This window comes from Brassica napus, chromosome C5 (assembly GCF_020379485.1).
Source record: "Brassica napus cultivar Da-Ae chromosome C5, Da-Ae, whole genome shotgun sequence".
Taxonomy (NCBI): domain Eukaryota; kingdom Viridiplantae; phylum Streptophyta; class Magnoliopsida; order Brassicales; family Brassicaceae; genus Brassica; species Brassica napus.
The window spans coordinates 7,583,110-7,601,692 of NC_063448.1; the positions used below are offsets into that span (position 1 = coordinate 7,583,110).

At 38.2% G+C, this 18,583-nt stretch overlaps 4 protein-coding genes across 5 annotated transcripts; 1 reads left to right on the forward strand and 3 right to left on the reverse strand.

The window, feature by feature from the left end:
* Positions 1 to 4,974: 4,974 nt before the first annotated feature.
* Positions 4,975 to 7,862, reverse strand: LOC106377061 (sulfhydryl oxidase 1). The gene is made up of 11 exons (XM_013817216.3): positions 7,614 to 7,862; positions 7,407 to 7,431; positions 7,207 to 7,299; positions 6,934 to 7,115; positions 6,701 to 6,770; positions 6,545 to 6,613; positions 6,376 to 6,452; positions 6,163 to 6,310; positions 6,034 to 6,074; positions 5,812 to 5,958; positions 4,975 to 5,715 (listed from the first exon to the last, which is right to left on the reverse strand). The coding sequence occupies exons 1-11, from the start codon at positions 7,829 to 7,831 to the stop codon at positions 5,190 to 5,192; spliced, it is 1,596 nt and encodes a 531-aa protein (XP_013672670.2). The 5' UTR covers positions 7,832 to 7,862; the 3' UTR covers positions 4,975 to 5,189.
* A 1,257-nt stretch (positions 7,863 to 9,119) lies between these two features.
* Positions 9,120 to 11,207, forward strand: BNAC05G11350D. 2 transcript variants are annotated; one of them, XM_013881545.3, is made up of 6 exons: positions 9,120 to 9,470; positions 9,563 to 9,753; positions 9,856 to 10,084; positions 10,460 to 10,545; positions 10,617 to 10,708; positions 10,792 to 11,207. In XM_013881545.3, exons 1-6 carry the CDS (start codon positions 9,306 to 9,308, stop codon positions 11,019 to 11,021), a joined length of 993 nt encoding a protein of 330 aa, XP_013736999.1. In that variant the 5' UTR covers positions 9,120 to 9,305; the 3' UTR covers positions 11,022 to 11,207. The 2 variants fall into 2 exon arrangements, with proteins under 2 accessions (XP_013736999.1, XP_048614062.1); XM_048758105.1 differs by having other exon boundaries at positions 9,154 to 9,470; positions 10,798 to 11,207.
* Positions 11,110 to 12,612, reverse strand: LOC106377063 (putative glutamine amidotransferase GAT1_2.1). Its single transcript, XM_013817217.3, has one exon. The coding sequence runs from the start codon at positions 12,415 to 12,417 to the stop codon at positions 11,257 to 11,259; it is 1,161 nt and encodes a 386-aa protein (XP_013672671.2). The 5' UTR covers positions 12,418 to 12,612; the 3' UTR covers positions 11,110 to 11,256.
* Positions 12,613 to 13,155: 543 nt separating this feature from the next.
* Positions 13,156 to 14,858, reverse strand: LOC106444285 (auxin-responsive protein IAA34). Its single transcript, XM_013885775.3, has 4 exons — positions 14,503 to 14,858; positions 13,707 to 13,946; positions 13,454 to 13,562; positions 13,156 to 13,360 (listed from the first exon to the last, which is right to left on the reverse strand). Exons 1-4 carry the CDS (start codon positions 14,579 to 14,581, stop codon positions 13,294 to 13,296), a joined length of 495 nt encoding a protein of 164 aa, XP_013741229.1. The 5' UTR covers positions 14,582 to 14,858; the 3' UTR covers positions 13,156 to 13,293.
* Between the last annotated feature and the right edge of the window lie 3,725 nt (positions 14,859 to 18,583).

Sequence of the window (18,583 nt, forward strand, 5' to 3'; positions counted from 1 at the left end):
GTTTTTTAAATTCATGTGTAAAGTTTAAGTAGCTAAAATAAAATAAATAACTTAAAAATAATTATTAAATAACTTATAAGCAGTTTATAAATAACAAGTAGTAACATGAGACAAGTAACTTGTAAGTATACTATTTTTTAACAAGTACTTGAAAGTGTAAATATTCGTTTTTAACAAACCAAATACAAATTCAAATTTTTATTATTCGAACAAGCCAAGCCAAGTACTAGGCCTGGGCGTTCGGGTACCCGTTCGGGTTCGGGTCGGGTGATTCGGATTTTCAGGTTTTCGGGTGGAGAGGTGTAGAACCCGTTCGGGTTATTTAGGAATTCAGGTCGGTTTTGGATTATTATGGATCGGGTTCGGTTATTTTCGGGTATAATTGAAACACCCAAATTATATAAGACCTGATTTTTTCAAAAAACATTCAAAAGCCTAAAACTTAAATCGATTGTTAAATAACAAAGTTCCAAACCAAAACCAAACATCCTAGCCGAAACAGAGTAATATATTGTGCAATAACAAACCAAATCCAAAACATCAACCAAACTTAAACAAAAAGCATAGAGTTTTGAGTCTTCACCCGAAAACATGAATCAAAAACACCATGCAAACTTAAGAAACTTGAAAGCCATCTGTGACACCAAAAAGAGACAATTTTAAATATTAGTAGAGTAAACAAGCAAAAGAAATGCAACACACGTATAAAATTTATAACATGTTTTAGCTCTTACCTTGAACCAAATTCATATTAGCTTAGTCCTTTAGTCTTGTGGCTGTGATAGATGTTCATACTCTGTTCAAGTAATGCAAAAGTTAGCGTTAGCAAACATAAAAAAAAAATCATAGCAATATACAAGAATTTTACAAACCTCTCTCCATCTTTTCTTCGTACTCAACATCTCCAAGTATCTGAGCATTGGTGAGTACCTTTGATTCAAGTCTGATGTCTTGTTTCATCCACTGTTCTGTACACATGAGAACTTCAACCATATAGTGAGTTAAACAACTCCTGTGTGGGTCTATTAACCTCCCACTTGTGCTGAATGCACTTTCAGATGCAACCGAGGAGACTTGCATAGCAAAAAGATCACGAGCTATCTGTGATAGAATAGGGTACTTTCCAGAGTTAACTTTCCACCAAGAGAGAACATCATAGTCAGTTCCTAGCATTGCATCTGGATTCTCAACATCAGCCTTTAGGTAAGCTTCCAACTCGTTGATGTCTCTCACTCCACTCTCCTTTAGCAGTGTGCTGTACTTTTTCTCAATCCTGTGGTAGCCGAGTTCATCATCAAGCAAGTCTACTGTTGGCTGTTCTTGAGATTGTGAAGACTGAGTAGACTGAGTAGACTGAGTAGACTGAGATGATTGCACATTTGCTTCAGCTTGTTTGCCATTTCTTTCACTATACTCCTTGAACAAATCAGTTAGAATACTAAGAACTGAATCATTTAACTCTTTGGACTCCATACTGTCTTCCCCGTAAAGATCCTCAAAGCACAACTTTGCAAACTTCATCTTTCTGCTAGGATCAAAGACGCTTGCCACCACTAAAATCTTGTTAATGTTCTTCAACCCATCCCAATACTTATCAAACTTCATCAGCATATCCTCAGCCTTAACTTTCAACTCAGTATCGTACTTATTACAAAGCAACTTCAAATTTGATGCTATGTTCACTATCTCACCATAGCACTTGTGGGCACTAAGGGTGGTAGATGCTGAGACTACTAAGGTTGAGTTATAAAAGATAATAAGAAACCTCTCTAACCTTCCAACAGCACACCAATCTTCACTTACAGGAGGTCCGAGTCTTTTTTTCCCCTTGTCTAACTCCATGAAATGATCGTTGTACGGTTTGTCCTCAAAACCCATCTTATCAAATGCAGTCTTGTAAATAAGTGCTCTTTGCAACATCAAGTAAGTTGAGTTCCACCTAGTCACAACATCAAGTGGCAAACTTCCTCTTTTCATCCTACCAGAATCTACCTTAAGTTCAAATGCTCTCTGCCTATTTGTTCCAGATCTTACATATGAGATTGCATTGCGGATTGCAGTCACACTATCATCTACGTCAGACAAGCCATCCTTAACAATCATATTGATAATGTGACCAGCACATCTCACATGCAGAAATTCCCCTTTCATAACTAATGATTCATCAGATATCTGAGAGAAACTACTTTCAAAAAGCATCAAAGCATTGCTGTTCGCAGTTGCATTGTCCACAGTGATAGAGAACACCTTTTCTATTCCCCACTCAGCTAGGCATTCTAAGAGAACAGATGCAATAGTTTTACCTTTGTGATCGGTTACATATTTGAACCCAATGATCAGTTTGTTCAACCGCCAATATGCATCTATGTAGTGAGCTGTTATCACCATATAGCTAGCCCCTGCGCGAAGTAAGAAACAAAATGAAAGATTAGTTATATCAAAAAGAAGATCTTAAACATAATTTAAAAAATGATCCAAAGGCTAGTATTTACTTGTTACTTGAGAGACCCATATGTCTGTTGTGATGGAAATTCTTTGTTTGTTAGCACGAAACAATTTCTTAAGAGCAGCCTTTCTCTTAACATACATCTCTACTATCTTTCTAGTAGCTGTACGTCTTGAATGAGGATCAGGGAGGTTAGTCTACACATAAAAGGACATATATATTAGCATAGATTTAGATAATGAGTGTTTAAATATTTAAAAAATACATTATTAAAATTACCTTATCGCAGAAGTGTTTAAAAGCTACACTATCAACAAAGGAGAGTGGCAGCTGTCCAATTACGAGCATTTCATTTGTTGCTTCTATGAACACATCCTCTGAAATTTTTGCAGGCTTCAAAGAACCTTCCTTACTAATAACTTGCTGCCTTTTTGTAGGATCTTGACCATCTTGCCATGCTCTGAATTGCTTGCAACAATTAAGATGATTACGCAAATTTGTGGTTACAGATTTTGTTGGACAAGTGTAGGTCTTCTGACAATAGTTGCACATGCATTTGTCACGGTTTTCTTCAACTCTTTTGAAATGAGACCATACGTCGGATTTTGGGGCTAGTACGCGTGCTGTTTTACTCTGTTCCTGACTCTCTCCAGGTGGTTGTTTTCGTTTGCCTCTTTGATCAAACTCTAGAGTTTGAAACTCTTCTTCTACAACATCTGCTTCTCTGTTTGCAGTGCCTTGAAAAAGTGATGATGATGACATCTACGAACAAAACCAAATCAAAGTGAGTTCAATACGTTTTCTCGGTCTCAACTAACAAAAGTATAACTTTGTCTCTGTAACTAACATAATCAAGTTGAATGCATTATGGATACAAGTCGTACGACAACAATTAAAAAAAATAAGTAACATAAATATTGAACAATAAACTAATCAACTAACTTTGTATCAACTTGATACTATCAAGTGCATACCTTTGTCTCTGTCTAAAACAAGTATCATACGACAACAAATCAACTAACGTGTACTTCCCGTACAATAAGAAAATCAAAGACATAACATAATCAACTAAGTTTGTCTTTTTCTCTGTCAATACAACAAGACTTGACAACTACCACTACATAATCAAATAGAAATAGATATAACTTTAACAAAGTTAAATAATTTTGATATAGGATTGAAAAAGAAAAAACCTTTGATTTCTTCCTTCTCGTTGACGACGTCAATGAAGGAGACGAAGCTGATGAGAATAGACTTTTGGATTCCAGTTTGAAAATCTAGTGTATCTAAGATTGATTTTCGATGAGGCAATTTCGGGAAGCTTAACAGATTCTCTAGGATTTAGGCAGCAATGAATTAGAAAGTATATATGTGTATAGGTCACGGTATATTAGTTCGGGTGTTTTCGGGTTGTGCTTTGGTTATCGGATATAACCGTTCGGGTACGGGTATCCGGACTTATTGAATCCTAAACCCGTTCGGGTTTTTTTAACTTCGGTTCGGGTTTCGGTTCGGGTTTTTCGGTTCGGTTCGGGTTCGGGTTCGGGTTTCGGTTAATATGCCCACACCTACCAAGTACTATAGTATGCTAAAAATGGCAAATACTTGGCTTGGGCCCACTGCCGATTGATTTTGAATATTATATTAAGTATCCATTAAATGCAAATAAGCCAAGAATATGTTTCCAAACGAACAACTTCAACGAAATATCTCTGTTTCATATTTGACTATGTTAAATTCTATGTGTTCCTCTATCCATTCATAGATGCTTCTCTCCTCACTTTGGCGTTTGAGTCATCGACCACGTCACTGGTTTTTTTTACAAGGCTTATCAACCTGTTCCCATAAAAAAGGCAATGTTAAAGTCACACATATATAGCTACCACAATCTTGCATGCATATATGATCTTGAAAACTTGATGTACATCTTTTAATGAATCCGGCCACTGGATGGCAGAGAAGTCTTCCTCATGGACATGAAAATGGAGAAATTATTTTGATCTTCAAGCCCCCAAAATTTTTGGAAAAAAATTATATAGACCCATAAATTTGTAAAAAGTAAAATTTCAGGTCCCAAACTATGGAAACTTTTTATCAAATGGGCCCCCAAAATCTCAGGGGTGCGGTCCTGTAGATGTGTATTTGGAGACAGCAGAGTGGTGCCATTCTGAGGCTTCCAGGGTTGTGGAACATGGTTTTCTGGGCATGCTTCCATTGTGATCCTTGCAGGTAAGCTTGGTGTTAAGATCATCAACAAAGTGTGTTCATGAGAGAGGACTAGAGTTCTACTGTAGAGAAGGAATTTGACGATGTTGGTTTAGAGTTTGGACTAGGACGTTGTTTTGGCATTGTACCAACAAACTCCTTAAAAAAAACATTCAAAATCAGTTATGCAGCTTGATATACTAGCTGTTTGTCTGCACAGACTAAAAGGCCGTTGATATATAAACTACAGAAGAAGATGGCCATCAAAACAGAATTTTAAAAAGGAGCTATTCTGTTTTGACATATATAGATATCAAAAAAAGGGGTCTAAATGTATATATTCCAAAATCGAAGAGAAGAATCTATACAATCTGTAAGAGAAGAGAAAAAGAGAACTGAGGCAGGCGACTTTGGCATCTCAACCTCAAATGTCTTTGTATCTGTCTGTAAGTTACGACAAAAAGCAAAGCTCAGCTTCAGTTCCAGCTAATTCCTCTCCATTGTCAAAAACATATGAGCTACTTCCTCTGTTAAATTATTATCTCTCCTTTTCCCTCTCGCTTTCATTGTTACTGAACGTGTTCATAACCATAAAGTTACTGTTATATCTCTTTAGATAATGCGGATTATGGTAATACTTCCGGTTCTTTTGCTGCGTCCTCCAGTAGCACGCAAGCGCCCCAAACGCGCAGCTCGCAAGCGCTATCGCCAGCGCAGCTCCCACCGGCACAACTAGAGCGTTGGTGGGAACCGCCATTTCATCTGCAGCTGCTGCAACAACCACCTCCTCCTTGCTCCCACCGTCACCGTTTTTCTTGTGAGATGACACAAGTTTCTCTCCGTAGTACTTCTTCAAGAACTTGTAGACTTCATCGTGATCCCAGTCGGTGCTCGAAAGGTAACACGACGGGCAAAGCTGCTTCGGTGGCCATATCATCTTCGGGAACTTGGGGTCTCCTGTTCCGAGAGAGGCCTCGTCTTTCTTGAGCCTCTCGTTGACCTTGTTGTGAGCGCTCCACAGCCACAAGACGATGTCACGTGACTTTTTAAACGGAGTTTTCACGCTGTCAAAATGAAAAAAAAAAAAAAAACACATTGAGCTCTTAGTTGAGAGAGGATGCAATAAGCCAACACCCGGAGGATCTCTTTTTAGTTTTGACCTTAAGCACATGTCGTGAAAATGCTGGCGGCATTCATCACACATGAAGAAGTTGTTGATGAAATCGCAAATGGCTGTGAATGCAAACTGGCTTTCTCCATCTTCGATCCTCACGGAAAGTGAATGCATCATGATCCATAATCCGCAGCTGCAGTCATACCATTTTGAAAAGAGTTTAATTACTCTCGCTTGAATCTAAAGACCCTGTTTGCAAAAACACTACCTGAATCCTCTAGTTTCGTTCTTGCTGCCACGGCAAAACATCTGGCGATGCAAATATAAAACGGGAGAATTAGATATCTCTGCGTTTAAGGGAAAACATTAAAAAAGCAAAGTTGTTACGCTCACTCACGTAATATCCACGCGGAAGATCCTTTCCACATATATGGAAGCTTCGTAGTGTATTGTTTTCCACTGCAGAATCATGGCCATAAGAGCATTCGCCTAACGGACACAACTCATCAAAATTCAAGAGAATTTCAGCACTTCCCTTGCGACACCTATGGAGATTTCATATTAGTAGATTAGGCATGTGAATGTGAAATATAGAAGATGATGTTTTTACCTTTTTGAAGGATGATGTGGCACTAAAAGCTGGAGGAACCTGATAAACGAAGTGGTGGTTTCAGATGACTTGATTGCCTGTGGTCATCATTCACTAACTCATCAGCAAGGTGGGCTTAAAAGGGATTATACTTGCATACAACAAAATAAAAAAAAAGGACTTGGTCTACCTTATGTGACAAAATGATATCAAAAGCTTCTTCAGTTGCCTCCTCAATGTCATATAAAGCCTGAGAAATCTGTTGATAAATCAACAACCAGCTCTGTTCAGTCTCTTAGAATACCATTATAAGCAAAAGTGGGGGCAGAACAAAATTCTAAGAGACCTGTTCGTGGTCAGACATATTAGGTAGGAGATGCTCATTTCCAAATTTCTGATCATCCAAGCCATAAGAACTGCACAGCATTGGACACAAAACAGATTTGAGTGCTATGTTACCGAACAGAATGGATTTTCAAATTAGCCGACAATAACATAGAGTGAAATTGCTGAATTAAAGCACAATAGATATGACTTCAGTGTAAAAATAAAATAAAAAAGCTATCAATGCATGCTTACCTGCCTATCTGCTTGTTAATCCAGCTCAGCAAAAGATCAGAAGTGCGCCAATCATCCATTAGGATGATCTCACTTTTATCTTGCTTAGGACCCCAGCTGCCACCAACGAACTTTCTGGGAGGGCCCCACAAGAGCACAGGATAATGAGTAATGGAGAACTTGTCACAGAGCTTCACATTCATCTGCGCTGCCACAAAAAATCACAACCAAACCAATTAGAATAAATTGCATTTACACAGCCCACCATTCAGTATTCAATCCCCAAGTAAGTACCTTTACTGCGCAATCAACTCGGGCCATTAAAACGAGGCCAGGATGTACAGCGTCTGGTCCATTGAAGAGCCTTGCCACTTTTTCATAATGCGGCTGCAAGCAAGCAAAGTCACACAGTTCCCAAAACGGCATTTTGAATACAAACACAAGTTGACAAGACAAAGACATTGAATAACGAAAGAGAGGGACATTGTCTGTACCTTGTAGTTTCTACATGCAGGACACCTTGAAGAATCCATCATCAATTTAGCCACAGACAGAACAATGATCAATGTCAGTCACGGCACAAACCAAGCCTTTTCACAATTCATACATTCAAGTATTAAAGTTTAGTTCTTTCAGTAGAAACCAATAATAAAAAAAAAAAGATGGAAACTTTGTTCAGACAGAAGATCAGGAGGACAGACCAGTGAGCGAAGAACTCCAAAACCGCGTATTTGGCGGGTGTGTCTCGGAAGACTGATTCAAAGTTGGTAGCGTTCAATTCAATGGCGTTATCTTTCCGATCATCGGCGATGGCATTGCCGATGTCCCGGAGAATCGAACGCGATCCCGGGGAAAACGACGCCGTAGCTTCAAGGCTCACCAAACCCACGAGCATTAGCAGGTGTGTCAACACAGACATTTTTATTTTCAAATTTAACTTCCTTTTTCCTTTGTCTGGAAGTTTCACTTGATTAACGAAGGAGACATGAAGCGTTACAGAGGGGAAGATCTAAGAGAAACTGAGCTTCCCTCGCTTCCGTTGAGCTTTGACCGGCGTCGATCGATACTTGTTTGTTCTCCGACTACTTTCATAATGGGATTACTAGGCCCATTACAATTTAAGCCCATTATAATTAAAACCCATTAGAAAGATGAATGAATTGGTTGGGGGCCGATTGAAAGTGGATAAAGTACTTGTACTGGCTGTGTAACGGCTGAGTCAGCATGATCTTCGAAAAATCGACAGTGATTCCAACCACAAGTCAACACCATCTCACACATTAAAAATTTATCAAATACGGATATTCCCCCCCCCCTCCAATATCAATTTTTTTTTGTTCATACGGGAAGAGAAAAATGACACTAAAATGTACCGATCATGTGCACATCCTCTACCTCTAATAATAATAATAAAAGAAAAGAAAAATGGAATTGTAACTACAAGGTCCACGTGCATGAATTCATTTTCTGATATCAAGCGAAGTAGCATTCGTCTGACATATTTTAATATTCTCTGTTTTTTTGTGAGTATTAATAACTGATAACCACTTTAGTATATACTGTGTTCTTACTTCTTCATTTCCATAGACGTATTATGCATGTATGGAATACCCATTGCTTGAAAAAGGTTAAATGAAAGACAAAGAAAAATATATCTATATCCACCTTCAGTCCATGTATATTTTTGTGAACTAACTAAAAAAGATTGAATAATTTAGATCCAGTCTTTTTTTTTTTTGTCAAGTCTGCTAAAATAGCATTTCAAAAGTCCAATCTAAATGTGTTTTTGCCCCTTGCCGTCCGTCAATATCTAGGATCCCACCACAGAGCTTATTACTAAGGCCATCGGTGAATTTGTTATATACTCCCTTATATTATGAGAAATTTCCACTTCTTTCTTTTTTGTTTTGAAATTATAACACAACCCTATAATTCCAATTTAGGACATTGTAACTTTTATTTTGAACAGCTTCAAATAATTTCTTTTCCTGTTAGAAAATGATAGAAAAATGTTTGCTAACCAAACAAAATAAAAACTCTTTCTCACATACCCACTCACAGTGGTTTGGGCGTTGGGGGTGTATTACTGATAAAAAAAGAAATGTGGGTGAATAAGTAACTAATCATAACTACAATGGTGGAATTATGCAAAAAAAAAAAAGTAGCGGTGTGTTCTTCTTTTATTTGACTCTCTCCTCTCCCTCTCTACTTTTTTTTTTTATAAAATCAAAATCTTTCTTTCTCCTCATTTTGCTTCAAATTCAATCGTGTTTAAAACTCCTCAAAACTCTCAATTTAAATCAATCTGTACGACTAGTTGGGTGGGAAGAGTGTTACATCGTCGTCGTTTTGAATCCCTTTTGTGGGGTGTGTGTGAGTGAATTGAAGAAGAGATGCTGGGAGGTGGGTTTCAGTTGACTAAGCTGAACGACGTCTCTAATGGCGGATCGATTCACAGTCAAAAAGGGTCTGCATTGGAAGCGACAACAAGTAACGTAGAGCGGTTTTTGGAGTCGGTCACACCATCTGTGCCTGCTCACTATCTCTCCAACTCCAAGGTCAAAGTCGATACCTTTTTTTTTGTTCTTTTTCATAAAGACAAGAACTTTTCGTTTTGTTCAGAGGCAGTAGTGATGTTGTTTAGTTGCAGACTCCTCCTTACTTTGTTCTTGGAGATGTGTGGGAATCGTTTGCTGAGTGGAGTGCTTACGGCACTGGAGTTCCTCTCTCTTTGCATAACAGCAACTACAAGGATCGTGTCGTCCAATACTACGTTCCTTCTCTCTCCGCCATCCAAATCTATACTGATTCTAATACCTTAACCTCATCTCTTCAAGCAAGGTAGAAAGAAAGAAGCTTGATCCAAATCTATTGCTGATGATCAAGCTTCTTGAACCTGTGCTTCAGCCTAAAGCTTGAGTCTTGTCTCTTTTTTTTTTAAAGGGGGGCAGGTGAGGAGAGCGACAGCGATTTCAAGGACTCTAGCAGTGAAGGAAGCAGCAGTGAGTCAGAAAGAGGACTCTCTGCTAGTATGGACCAGCTCTCGTTAAGAAAGGAGCATCTGGAAGACTCTTCTAGTGATGATGGGGAGCCTTTAAGCTCTCATGGTCGTTTGGTATTTGAGTATCTTGAACGTGATCTTCCTTACATCCGTGAGCCCTTTGCCGACAAGGTTTGTCGATTTTAACTCTGAATATCAAGTTACCAAGGCATTGAACAGGTTATTACTAACCATAAGGATTAAGAAAGAGGTTAAGTGTGTGTTTAGACTAAAACATTAAACATCTCATAGTTTGAAATAAATTCTTTTATGCGGCTACACGGAAGTTAGGTACTGTAAGGCTTTTTGCTGTAATTAGTTAAGTTTAACTTTTAAAAGCAAACACTTGAAGTAAAATCAAATATTTATCTACTGAAGTAATGCTATGAGTCAAACTCAACAACTCTTCATGTGTGATGTTCTACTACTGTCTAGCAACTTCTCTAAATGTCAAAGTGAAAATGAAATTTCAAATAGCTGTCTATTATTCAATTGTTACCATTGCAGATGTTTGACCTCGCCTCTAGATTTCCTGAGCTGAAGACGCTGAGAAGCTGTGGTTTACTACCTTCAAGCTGGTTTTCTGTGGCATGGTATTCCTCTTTGTACTTAATCCACGGTGCCCCCCTGGTGTCTCTTAGAGTCCATTTCTATACTTTTGTAGGTACCCAATTTACAAAATACCCACAGGACCAACGATCAAGGATCTGGATGCTTGTTTCTTGACGTATCATTCCCTTCACACACCCTTTCAAGGTAAGCTTACCAGTTCATCATTATGAGGATAGCTAACACTTGGATAAATATTCATTTCACTATCTATCTTTTGGCTCTTTTAGGTGCAGGCGTTACTACAGAGTCTATGTGTGAGGTGCAGCCAAGGGAGAGCGTTGAGAAGACGGCTCTGCCTGTCTTTGGCCTTGCCTCATACAAGTTGAGAGGTTCTGTATGGACAAGCATCAAAGGATCTGGACACCACCAGCTCGTGAACTCCCTTTTCCAAGCCGCGGACAATTGGCTGAGGTTACATCAAGTCAACCATCCTGATTTCATCTTCTTCTGCCGATGATGATAGGATTATTATGACGAGAAATGATGTAGGAACTCTTTAAAATTACTGTCCTGAGGAAACTCATATATGCATACATACATACATATAGGGAACTTGTTCATGTATTGGGTTTTGATCATTAAACTTTATTGTGAACCCTGCTCAAATGGTGATTGATGTATACAGAAAACTAATTTTCTTTTATATGTAAAACATGTTTTTGCAATAAAAGCTAATAGTTAAGAGGAAAAGACTATGTCTCAGTGGGTTCAACTTCCAGCAGCTTCCTCTTGATGGCATCAGAGCAAAGACGAGCCATCATACGGTGAAATGAGAGCAGATCAGATAGACGCTCTGCAGACAACTTGTCCATTGCTCTCTCTTGCACCTCTTTCCTTTTCATATACACACAAGAGTTCCTCACCGTCGCTCCCATCTGCTTCAGCCTGTTCTCTTGTTTCTTACTTAGAGCCGTGTTTGATGCCTCTAGAAGCTCAGCCATGGAGAAGCTTTTGACTAGCCTCTTCTTCTTCGTCTTCAGCTCCATCACAATCTCTGCTGCCTCAAGTTGCTTCTTCTGAAACGCGGTCACAGCTTTCACAAACTCCTGATAAGCAGTTGCACATCCCGGATAATCAAACTCATCAGAGCCTCCCGAGAGCCTCATCCTCTCGGGATGAAACTGGAGACCCACCAAGAACCGACCTTCCTCTGGATCGTACCGGTTCGGATCGTAAAAACCTTCTATCAAACCATCAGGAGCGTACGCCATCGGCACAAAACGTTCCCCCAGTCTCTTAACAGCTTGGTGATGATACGAGTTCACCATTATCTGATCCATCTCGTCGAACCATTTATGCAACGGCGTCTCCTCCACGACTCTAGCCTCGTGCCTGTGCTCGTCGTAGTTGTCGTAGTCTATATGCTTAGTCGTGGTTCCTATCTCTTTGTCAATGTCTTGGTAAAGAGTTCCTCCGGCGGCCACGTTGAGGATCTGAGAGCCGCGACAAATGCCTAAGAAAGGAATGCTTCTTTCGAGGCAGAGTTTGGCTAGAGTCAGCTCGATGCTGTCTTTCTCTCGGTCGATGGCCGTGTCACTCGCGTGCAATGTCCTGATCTCTTCTATGTCCTCTTGCGAGAGTCCTTGTTGTTCTGCGTCTGCGTAGAGAGATGGGTCTACGTCTTCTCCTTCGCAGAGGAGGACGCCGTGGATGGGCTCGAAGCTCTGGAGCATAGAATGTATCCCGCTTACACGTGGGACAATGACAGGAACTGCACCGTTTGAGACGATGAGGTCGAGATGGTACTCTCCCACAAAGTCCACGAACTTGCTCTTGCGTAGAGTTCGACGAGAGACGATGAGAACTCTGGGGAGAATCTTGGACGAGAGATCATTATCATTAGCAACCACCATGTTTAATTAAATCTGTGTTTATGTCTTTTTTTTTTTTTTTGGTTGAAACCGTGTTTCTGTGTTTGTCTTTGTGTTTAGTTCTTGTTTGTATGCTTTTATGTTTTATTAGTGTTGTGTTCGTCTTTGATTGTGTTTGTTATTTATAGAGTGGAGACGCAGCGTACAGGCAATGCACAGACTCCGCACTCTGTCACATCATCATGTTTATCTGTACTTTTATTGGTCAAAGCTTTACAACTGGATGCTGGCGTGGACTTTTCTGGATATAACCAAATTAATCTTCCTTTTTTGTTAGGCTGGTTGGATTGATTTAAAAAAAAAACGTTTCATTTACATTTCTTTGTTATAATAAAATGTGTTTTGTGATGGGTTTTAGGAGGATTGGATATGGATGGATGACTCAGTGACTTGTTGTAACCAATATTAGGCAGGCATTGCATTACTCTCTTTATTATTTTATATTTTGTACGTAAAGCATATCTTCTGTATTTGGAAAGTCTTGAATTAAATTATGGATATCACGTTCTACGTTATATAATTTAAAAAATCATCCTAAACAACCCCTCTTTTGTTAGTTAGTCTCCTGTCACTCATACGTGTAAGATAAACGTCGTAGACTTGAAACCAATTGGTATGAATGAAAATGTAAGTGTAAGAGATTTCCATTGGTGCCATTCCATTCTTAAGCTCCCATGTCTGGTAACTATTCAGATTTCAGACACACTTGCTAAACAATAATACTTTATACTTCGATCGACATTAACTTTTATTTTGGTTGGCAAGACAAGATTCAAAAAGCAAGAACCAGGAAGGAGCTGATATGGACATTAGAGCAAAGAGTAAAGGAAGATGAGAGGATCGTCAAAGTTTTTGAGCTTAAAAGAAAAGTAGAAAATCGTTTCTTCTTGTGATTCTCAGCCGCTCCACGTTTTCTACCAACTCCCTGCCATTTTACAATAATCTCAACTCATTTAAACGCTTTACTTAAGTAAAAATTACAAGTTTGTTGTATATAGAGAGAGTCTTGAGAGCTTACTTCCATGAAACATCCTCAGCATTCCTCCAAGTGCCTTCTTTGTCTTTGTACACCAAAGAGAACTCTGATTCTCTCTCGAACAACCTCAATCCCGTTACACTCTGCATCCCTGCAGAATGCAACCAACATCATAATCAATCCCATATAAGTCTATTAGGAACATTACAACTTATCTTGAGTCCCATGAGGAGTAGAAAATTCTGAAAATACTTGAAAAAGAAACTGGTACTAAAGCTTCTCATCAAAACCTTACCAAACATATCCTCTAGTTGATGAGCAAGAGTTGAATGCCCTCCATGATCAAGAACACATACCTTACGACCTACCACAAACCCATCCATGGTGACCTTTACATAACCCCACTTCTTTCTCCCTCCTTCATTACTCCAACATTCTTTACCACATCTTCCATTTCTGGCTTCGTGCTTCTTCTGCAGAAACTCGCCACGGTTGGACTTTAGCTCATCTGTAACTTCTCGATATTCTCCCACACCTACCGTTTTAATTTACAATTAAACAAAAGAACAGAAAAGAAACTGGAATGTTGATTGCTGTGGAAGTGAAGAAGACACTAAAATGTTGAAGTGCAGACAATCTTGACCATTAGGGGGAACTATTGTTATGCTTCATATCATAGAAACGAGATAGATTTGAGAGAGGATGGTCATACATGTTAATAAACAGTACGTACACATCGTTTCAAAGTTGAGAACCAAGGAAACATGTTCTGTATACTTTGTGCAAAGGAGACTTATTACTCTAAATATATTCCATACGTTTCATTTTAATTGTCGTTTTAGGTTTATGCACACAAATTAAGAAAACATAAAATTTTACATTTTTCCAAAATAAAAACATCATTACTTATATATCTAACCATATTTCAATCAATAGAAAATAAACTGGAAATATAATTAATAAATTTTGCATTAAAATTCTAAAAACAATATTTTTTTAAACGAAATTTTACTCTATAACGACAATTAAACTGAAACGGGGGAGTATATATTAGCTGCGAGGTAACGGGAAATAATAACCAAAAATCTCACTTTGGCCTGATGTGTGGTAAGGCTCATGTTGTATGGTTCTAAGACTGAGGCCTAAATCGATTACGCTGTCACACACCATGGTCTGATACTTGAAAAGAACTTGGGAAAACACAGGTTGATATGAATCTTCTATGACAAACGGAATAAAAAGGTGAGATGAATGATGTGGATTTATAGCACGCAGCTAAGGCTGAAAGTTAAGAGACATAATTGCAGGCAGGGCAGAGACAAAAGACAAAGAAGAACCCATTACCAATCACGCAAGGGTCAGTTTTGTGGTCCTTTTGTTGTTTGTCTGATGACACTAAGTGCAAGGGATGGGGGAGGTCATCACAGGTTCAGTGTTTGTAACCCCATACGTTGCTGTAATATTTCTTGCCAGCTAGCAAAGAAACCTGAAATCATCAGGATTGTACTACTAATCACACAGACAAATCTCCATCTCATGAGCTGCCTCAATAATATCAGAGTGTCGCCAACTCAATGTCTCAAGTCACAAAACCTGGAATCACTCAAAAAGAAAATATCAGAAGTCAGTATGGTCTAACATGATGGGTAGAAACACACTATCTTTCAAGAGAGACAACTCTGTTGTTAAATACTAGACAACTCAGTTGTATCATTAAGTACATCATGTCTCCCACACCTTACTGAGAAGTAGGACTGTGAGGTTAATTAGTAAATTCCAAGACAAACATGATTCATATTTCCATGTCTATACAAATTCTCTCGTGGATAACTTAAGCCCTCCAAAAGAAGCGGTACAAGGGAACACACCCATACTTGTACAGATAACTTTTCAAATAAATAGCTCGTCGCCATAACAAAGGAAGGTAAATGAGCTTCCACCATCTCATTAGATGTCTAATTTACAGGTGTATGACTTCAAAAAAAAAAATTCCTCATAAGCTAACGTACAGTTTTCCCAAATAGTCAATGTATATGTCTTAAACGGAAATGACATCCTTATTAAGATGCGCTTCTGATACACAGACTTGTTAAGTTGTTATGTACTAACTGGAGACCACCTTAGAGCAACGTTTACATGCCAGGAACGGAAGAGCCCATAAAGTTTCACTTATGCAGAATCATGGTGGCTAAGAAATTCAATTATGCAATGATAGACTTGCTCCACTGCCTTCGGTGAGATTATCAGAGATAGAAAACAAACACGAACATAATATGGCAGTGAACAAAGTTCCAACATGAGAGACCTAGATATGCAACATACCAGTCGGCAGTCGTCCTCCCACTAAATCTTAGTGTGCATAATGTGGTCCGTCTGGTTCTCCAAATAACTTATAAGTGATCAGGGAACAGCTTAACAGTGTCTGCCATATTCACTAGCAACTGTAGTGGTGAGAAAACATAAGACCATAATTAACCCGAGATTTTTAGAGTGGGGTTCTTAGCGGAAGTTAAGAAACTGTTTCTTAACTTTTAACTAAAAACCTCATCCTAAGAACCCAGGTTAATCATGCTCTAATGCATGACAACTACGTTAATTGAACTCTGTCTTGTAGTCGTTATCAGTCTTTGGTGCGTGCATCCTCTAATTTTTGGGCTGGGCTGTAATTAAAGGCTATATGGCTCGTAGTAATAGAAAGGAACAAACTTCACACCCGTTAAATGATCATTAGCTAACTAGAGACTAGAGACCCTAGAAAAGGAGGGATACAAAGAAAAAACTAGGAGGGTGTGAACCTCCGACCTTGTGGCTAAGAGCCATCTGAACTATTCCAGTTTATTGTTGACAATTTACAGTTGTGAATCTTAAGACCAAAGCCAGAACTTTGAGGTTTACAGAACACAATATTTATATATTTTCGGGTCCAAATAAATACAGAGTTCAAACTGGATCAGGATGATATGAGGGCATGACTAATATAGACGACTAGGCTACACATTCAGTCGATAAAATATTGTGTTATGATAAGATTTATGATGTGATAACTAGTTTACATGAATTTGTTCTCTTCTCTTGTTCAATGGGCATTTGGGACCTGTTAGCTACTACTATTGCAAGTTGTTTTCTTCTTGTCAAAAGGTAATGAGAAAGGATATTTGTGGGGTTCAAGGCCCATGCGTCGCTTAGGAATTGACCCACTGCCGTTTGGCCTCTTCCTTAATTTTAGGATAACATTATTTTCTCAATTCACACTCTTTTCTCCCTTTGAGTATCCAATGATTGCTTTTATTCAGTAGGAGTATATTTTATGGCTGTTTTAGCGAGCAAATAATAAAATATGAGCCATTTTATTATGCTTTTGATGACTTTGTCCAATGAAGTTTGCACTCTGTCTTGGATTCCTCCTAAAGGTCACTCTTTTTCACCTCCTTTTACTTTTACCTTTGTTGAATTATGCAAAATTTATACTGCCTTATTATATTAAAATACTAATTTTATTTGTATAATTGACTAATCAACTAAGTGAGCTAGCTGTTTATGGACTAGAAACCTGGAAATATTGAGTTCAGCTGAGAGCTGTAATTTCACCATTTTGTATTATTATTCAAGGACACTGAGTAAACAATTTAAAGATTATTAAACGTTAAATGTTCTTTTTCATCCTAATAATATATTTTTCATCTTCTAATGGAGTATTATTTATGTGTGTGTAGTGTAGTGTAGCGTAGTCCGTATAGACCATTTATGACTGATTGTTGTTATCATTTTGAAAACTCAAAAGTGTGGTGTTACTATGATCATGGCTTCCCATACACACACGGGCCTCCTACTACTAGGAAAAGGTAGTATATGCAATATGCTCATATATCACATTTATCATTATGTCGATCATTTAAAGTAACAAGTTAATAGTATGTCAAACCAAAACAAAAAGGTGCTCAACATACAAAAAAAACATATGAATGACGCAGAAAGTGGCGTTGTCATGATGTAATACAGTCTAATCTGAGTAGTGCGGAGTGTGGACGGCCAAGATCGAAGGAAGGTGTGACCGTGTGAGAGTAGTCCACTCACGGTGTAAAATGGGAATATTAATTACGTAAGAGTGGAGGGTCAACGTAAATAGATATAAAGGTGTTACCTTTTTGTCTATTTAGTCACTAAAGTGTAAAGATGTTTGACAAAACTCAGAAAAAGTTTACGACACGATAAAACTGAGACCCACCTCTGACTGCCACCACATGCACGTCTTCTCTTATGTATTGTTTCTACTTTCTTGAATTTGGATTGCTTTGCAAAAAAATAGTGTAGATGTGATTACAATCAGAAAGCCTACAAGACAATGAATAGACTGAGATTAATTACTAGTGAATCTACTAAAGCTCTGCGAGTCGGTGGAATTAATATGGATTGGGATTTGGAAGATGGATAAATGTGCATTGGGCGATGAATGAGTTCACAATCAGCACACAAAAACATACATATGTGTGTGTACACTATAAAGAGAACGTACGGCGACATGGATGGCCAAATGAGGAAGGCCCATTTATTTGTCTGCTTATAACCTAACATCCAAATCTATACTCATTGCTCTCCGCGTCTTCTTTTGTATTTATATGCAAAATGCATATAAATTACTACTCCCATCTTGATAACAAAAATAAGATAACATCAGAAAGAAACGTATGACAAGTATGTCATTTGAAGTGTAACAACAAAGTAATAAAAAAAGCAGAAATACTTTAACTAAACAATTTGTTTTTGATAAATAATCCTGAAATGCTGTTAAACTAATTTTGTAGACTAATGAACTGTTTCCTTTTTAATTATGTTTTGAAATAAATATAGAAAATGTGGAATTGCGTTTTTTTAAATATAAAACATGAGTAAACATTATATTCAACACCGTCGTGGTAGAATTCACGTATGCTCCAATTAGTATAAACACGAGAAAATAAATATACAAACGTTATATTAACTGTATGAACGAAATAAAAAGACAAAAATATAGCATTTGGTATAGTGAGGACTGAGAAAATGAAGGAAGCTGCACAACACTCAAGGCCAAAGACTATTCCACTATCTCTCCATCTACGTGCCTTTCTATGCATTCCTTCCAGATACGTATTTAACTAGTAACCCATAGTCCCATTATCTAATATTAAGTCGAAT

Bases quoted from the DNA above. Each gene is read 5' to 3' on its own strand.
- LOC106377063 (XM_013817217.3), bottom strand. From the start codon at position 12,417: ATGGTGGTTGCTAATGATAATGATCTCTCGTCCAAGATTCTCCCCAGA.
- BNAC05G11350D (XM_013881545.3), top strand. From the start codon at position 9,306: ATGCTGGGAGGTGGGTTTCAGTTGACTAAGCTGAACGACGTCTCTAAT. The intron at 9,471-9,562 runs GTCAAAGTCGAT...GTTTAGTTGCAG, and splicing joins ACTATCTCTCCAACTCCAAG to ACTCCTCCTTACTTTGTTCT. The intron at 10,546-10,616 runs GTATTCCTCTTT...ATACTTTTGTAG, and splicing joins AGCTGGTTTTCTGTGGCATG to GTACCCAATTTACAAAATAC.
- LOC106444285 (XM_013885775.3), bottom strand. From the start codon at position 14,581: ATGGTGTGTGACAGCGTAATCGATTTAGGCCTCAGTCTTAGAACCATA. The intron at 13,947-14,502 runs GTGAGATTTTTG...TTAAAACGGTAG, and splicing joins TTACCACACATCAGGCCAAA to GTGTGGGAGAATATCGAGAA. The intron at 13,361-13,453 runs GTAAGCTCTCAA...GTAAAATGGCAG, and splicing joins GCTGAGGATGTTTCATGGAA to GGAGTTGGTAGAAAACGTGG.
- LOC106377061 (XM_013817216.3), bottom strand. From the start codon at position 7,831: ATGTCTGTGTTGACACACCTGCTAATGCTCGTGGGTTTGGTGAGCCTT. The intron at 7,300-7,406 runs GTACAGACAATG...GCTTGCTTGCAG, and splicing joins CTGCATGTAGAAACTACAAG to CCGCATTATGAAAAAGTGGC. The intron at 6,453-6,544 runs GTAGACCAAGTC...TGATGACCACAG, and splicing joins ATATCATTTTGTCACATAAG to GCAATCAAGTCATCTGAAAC.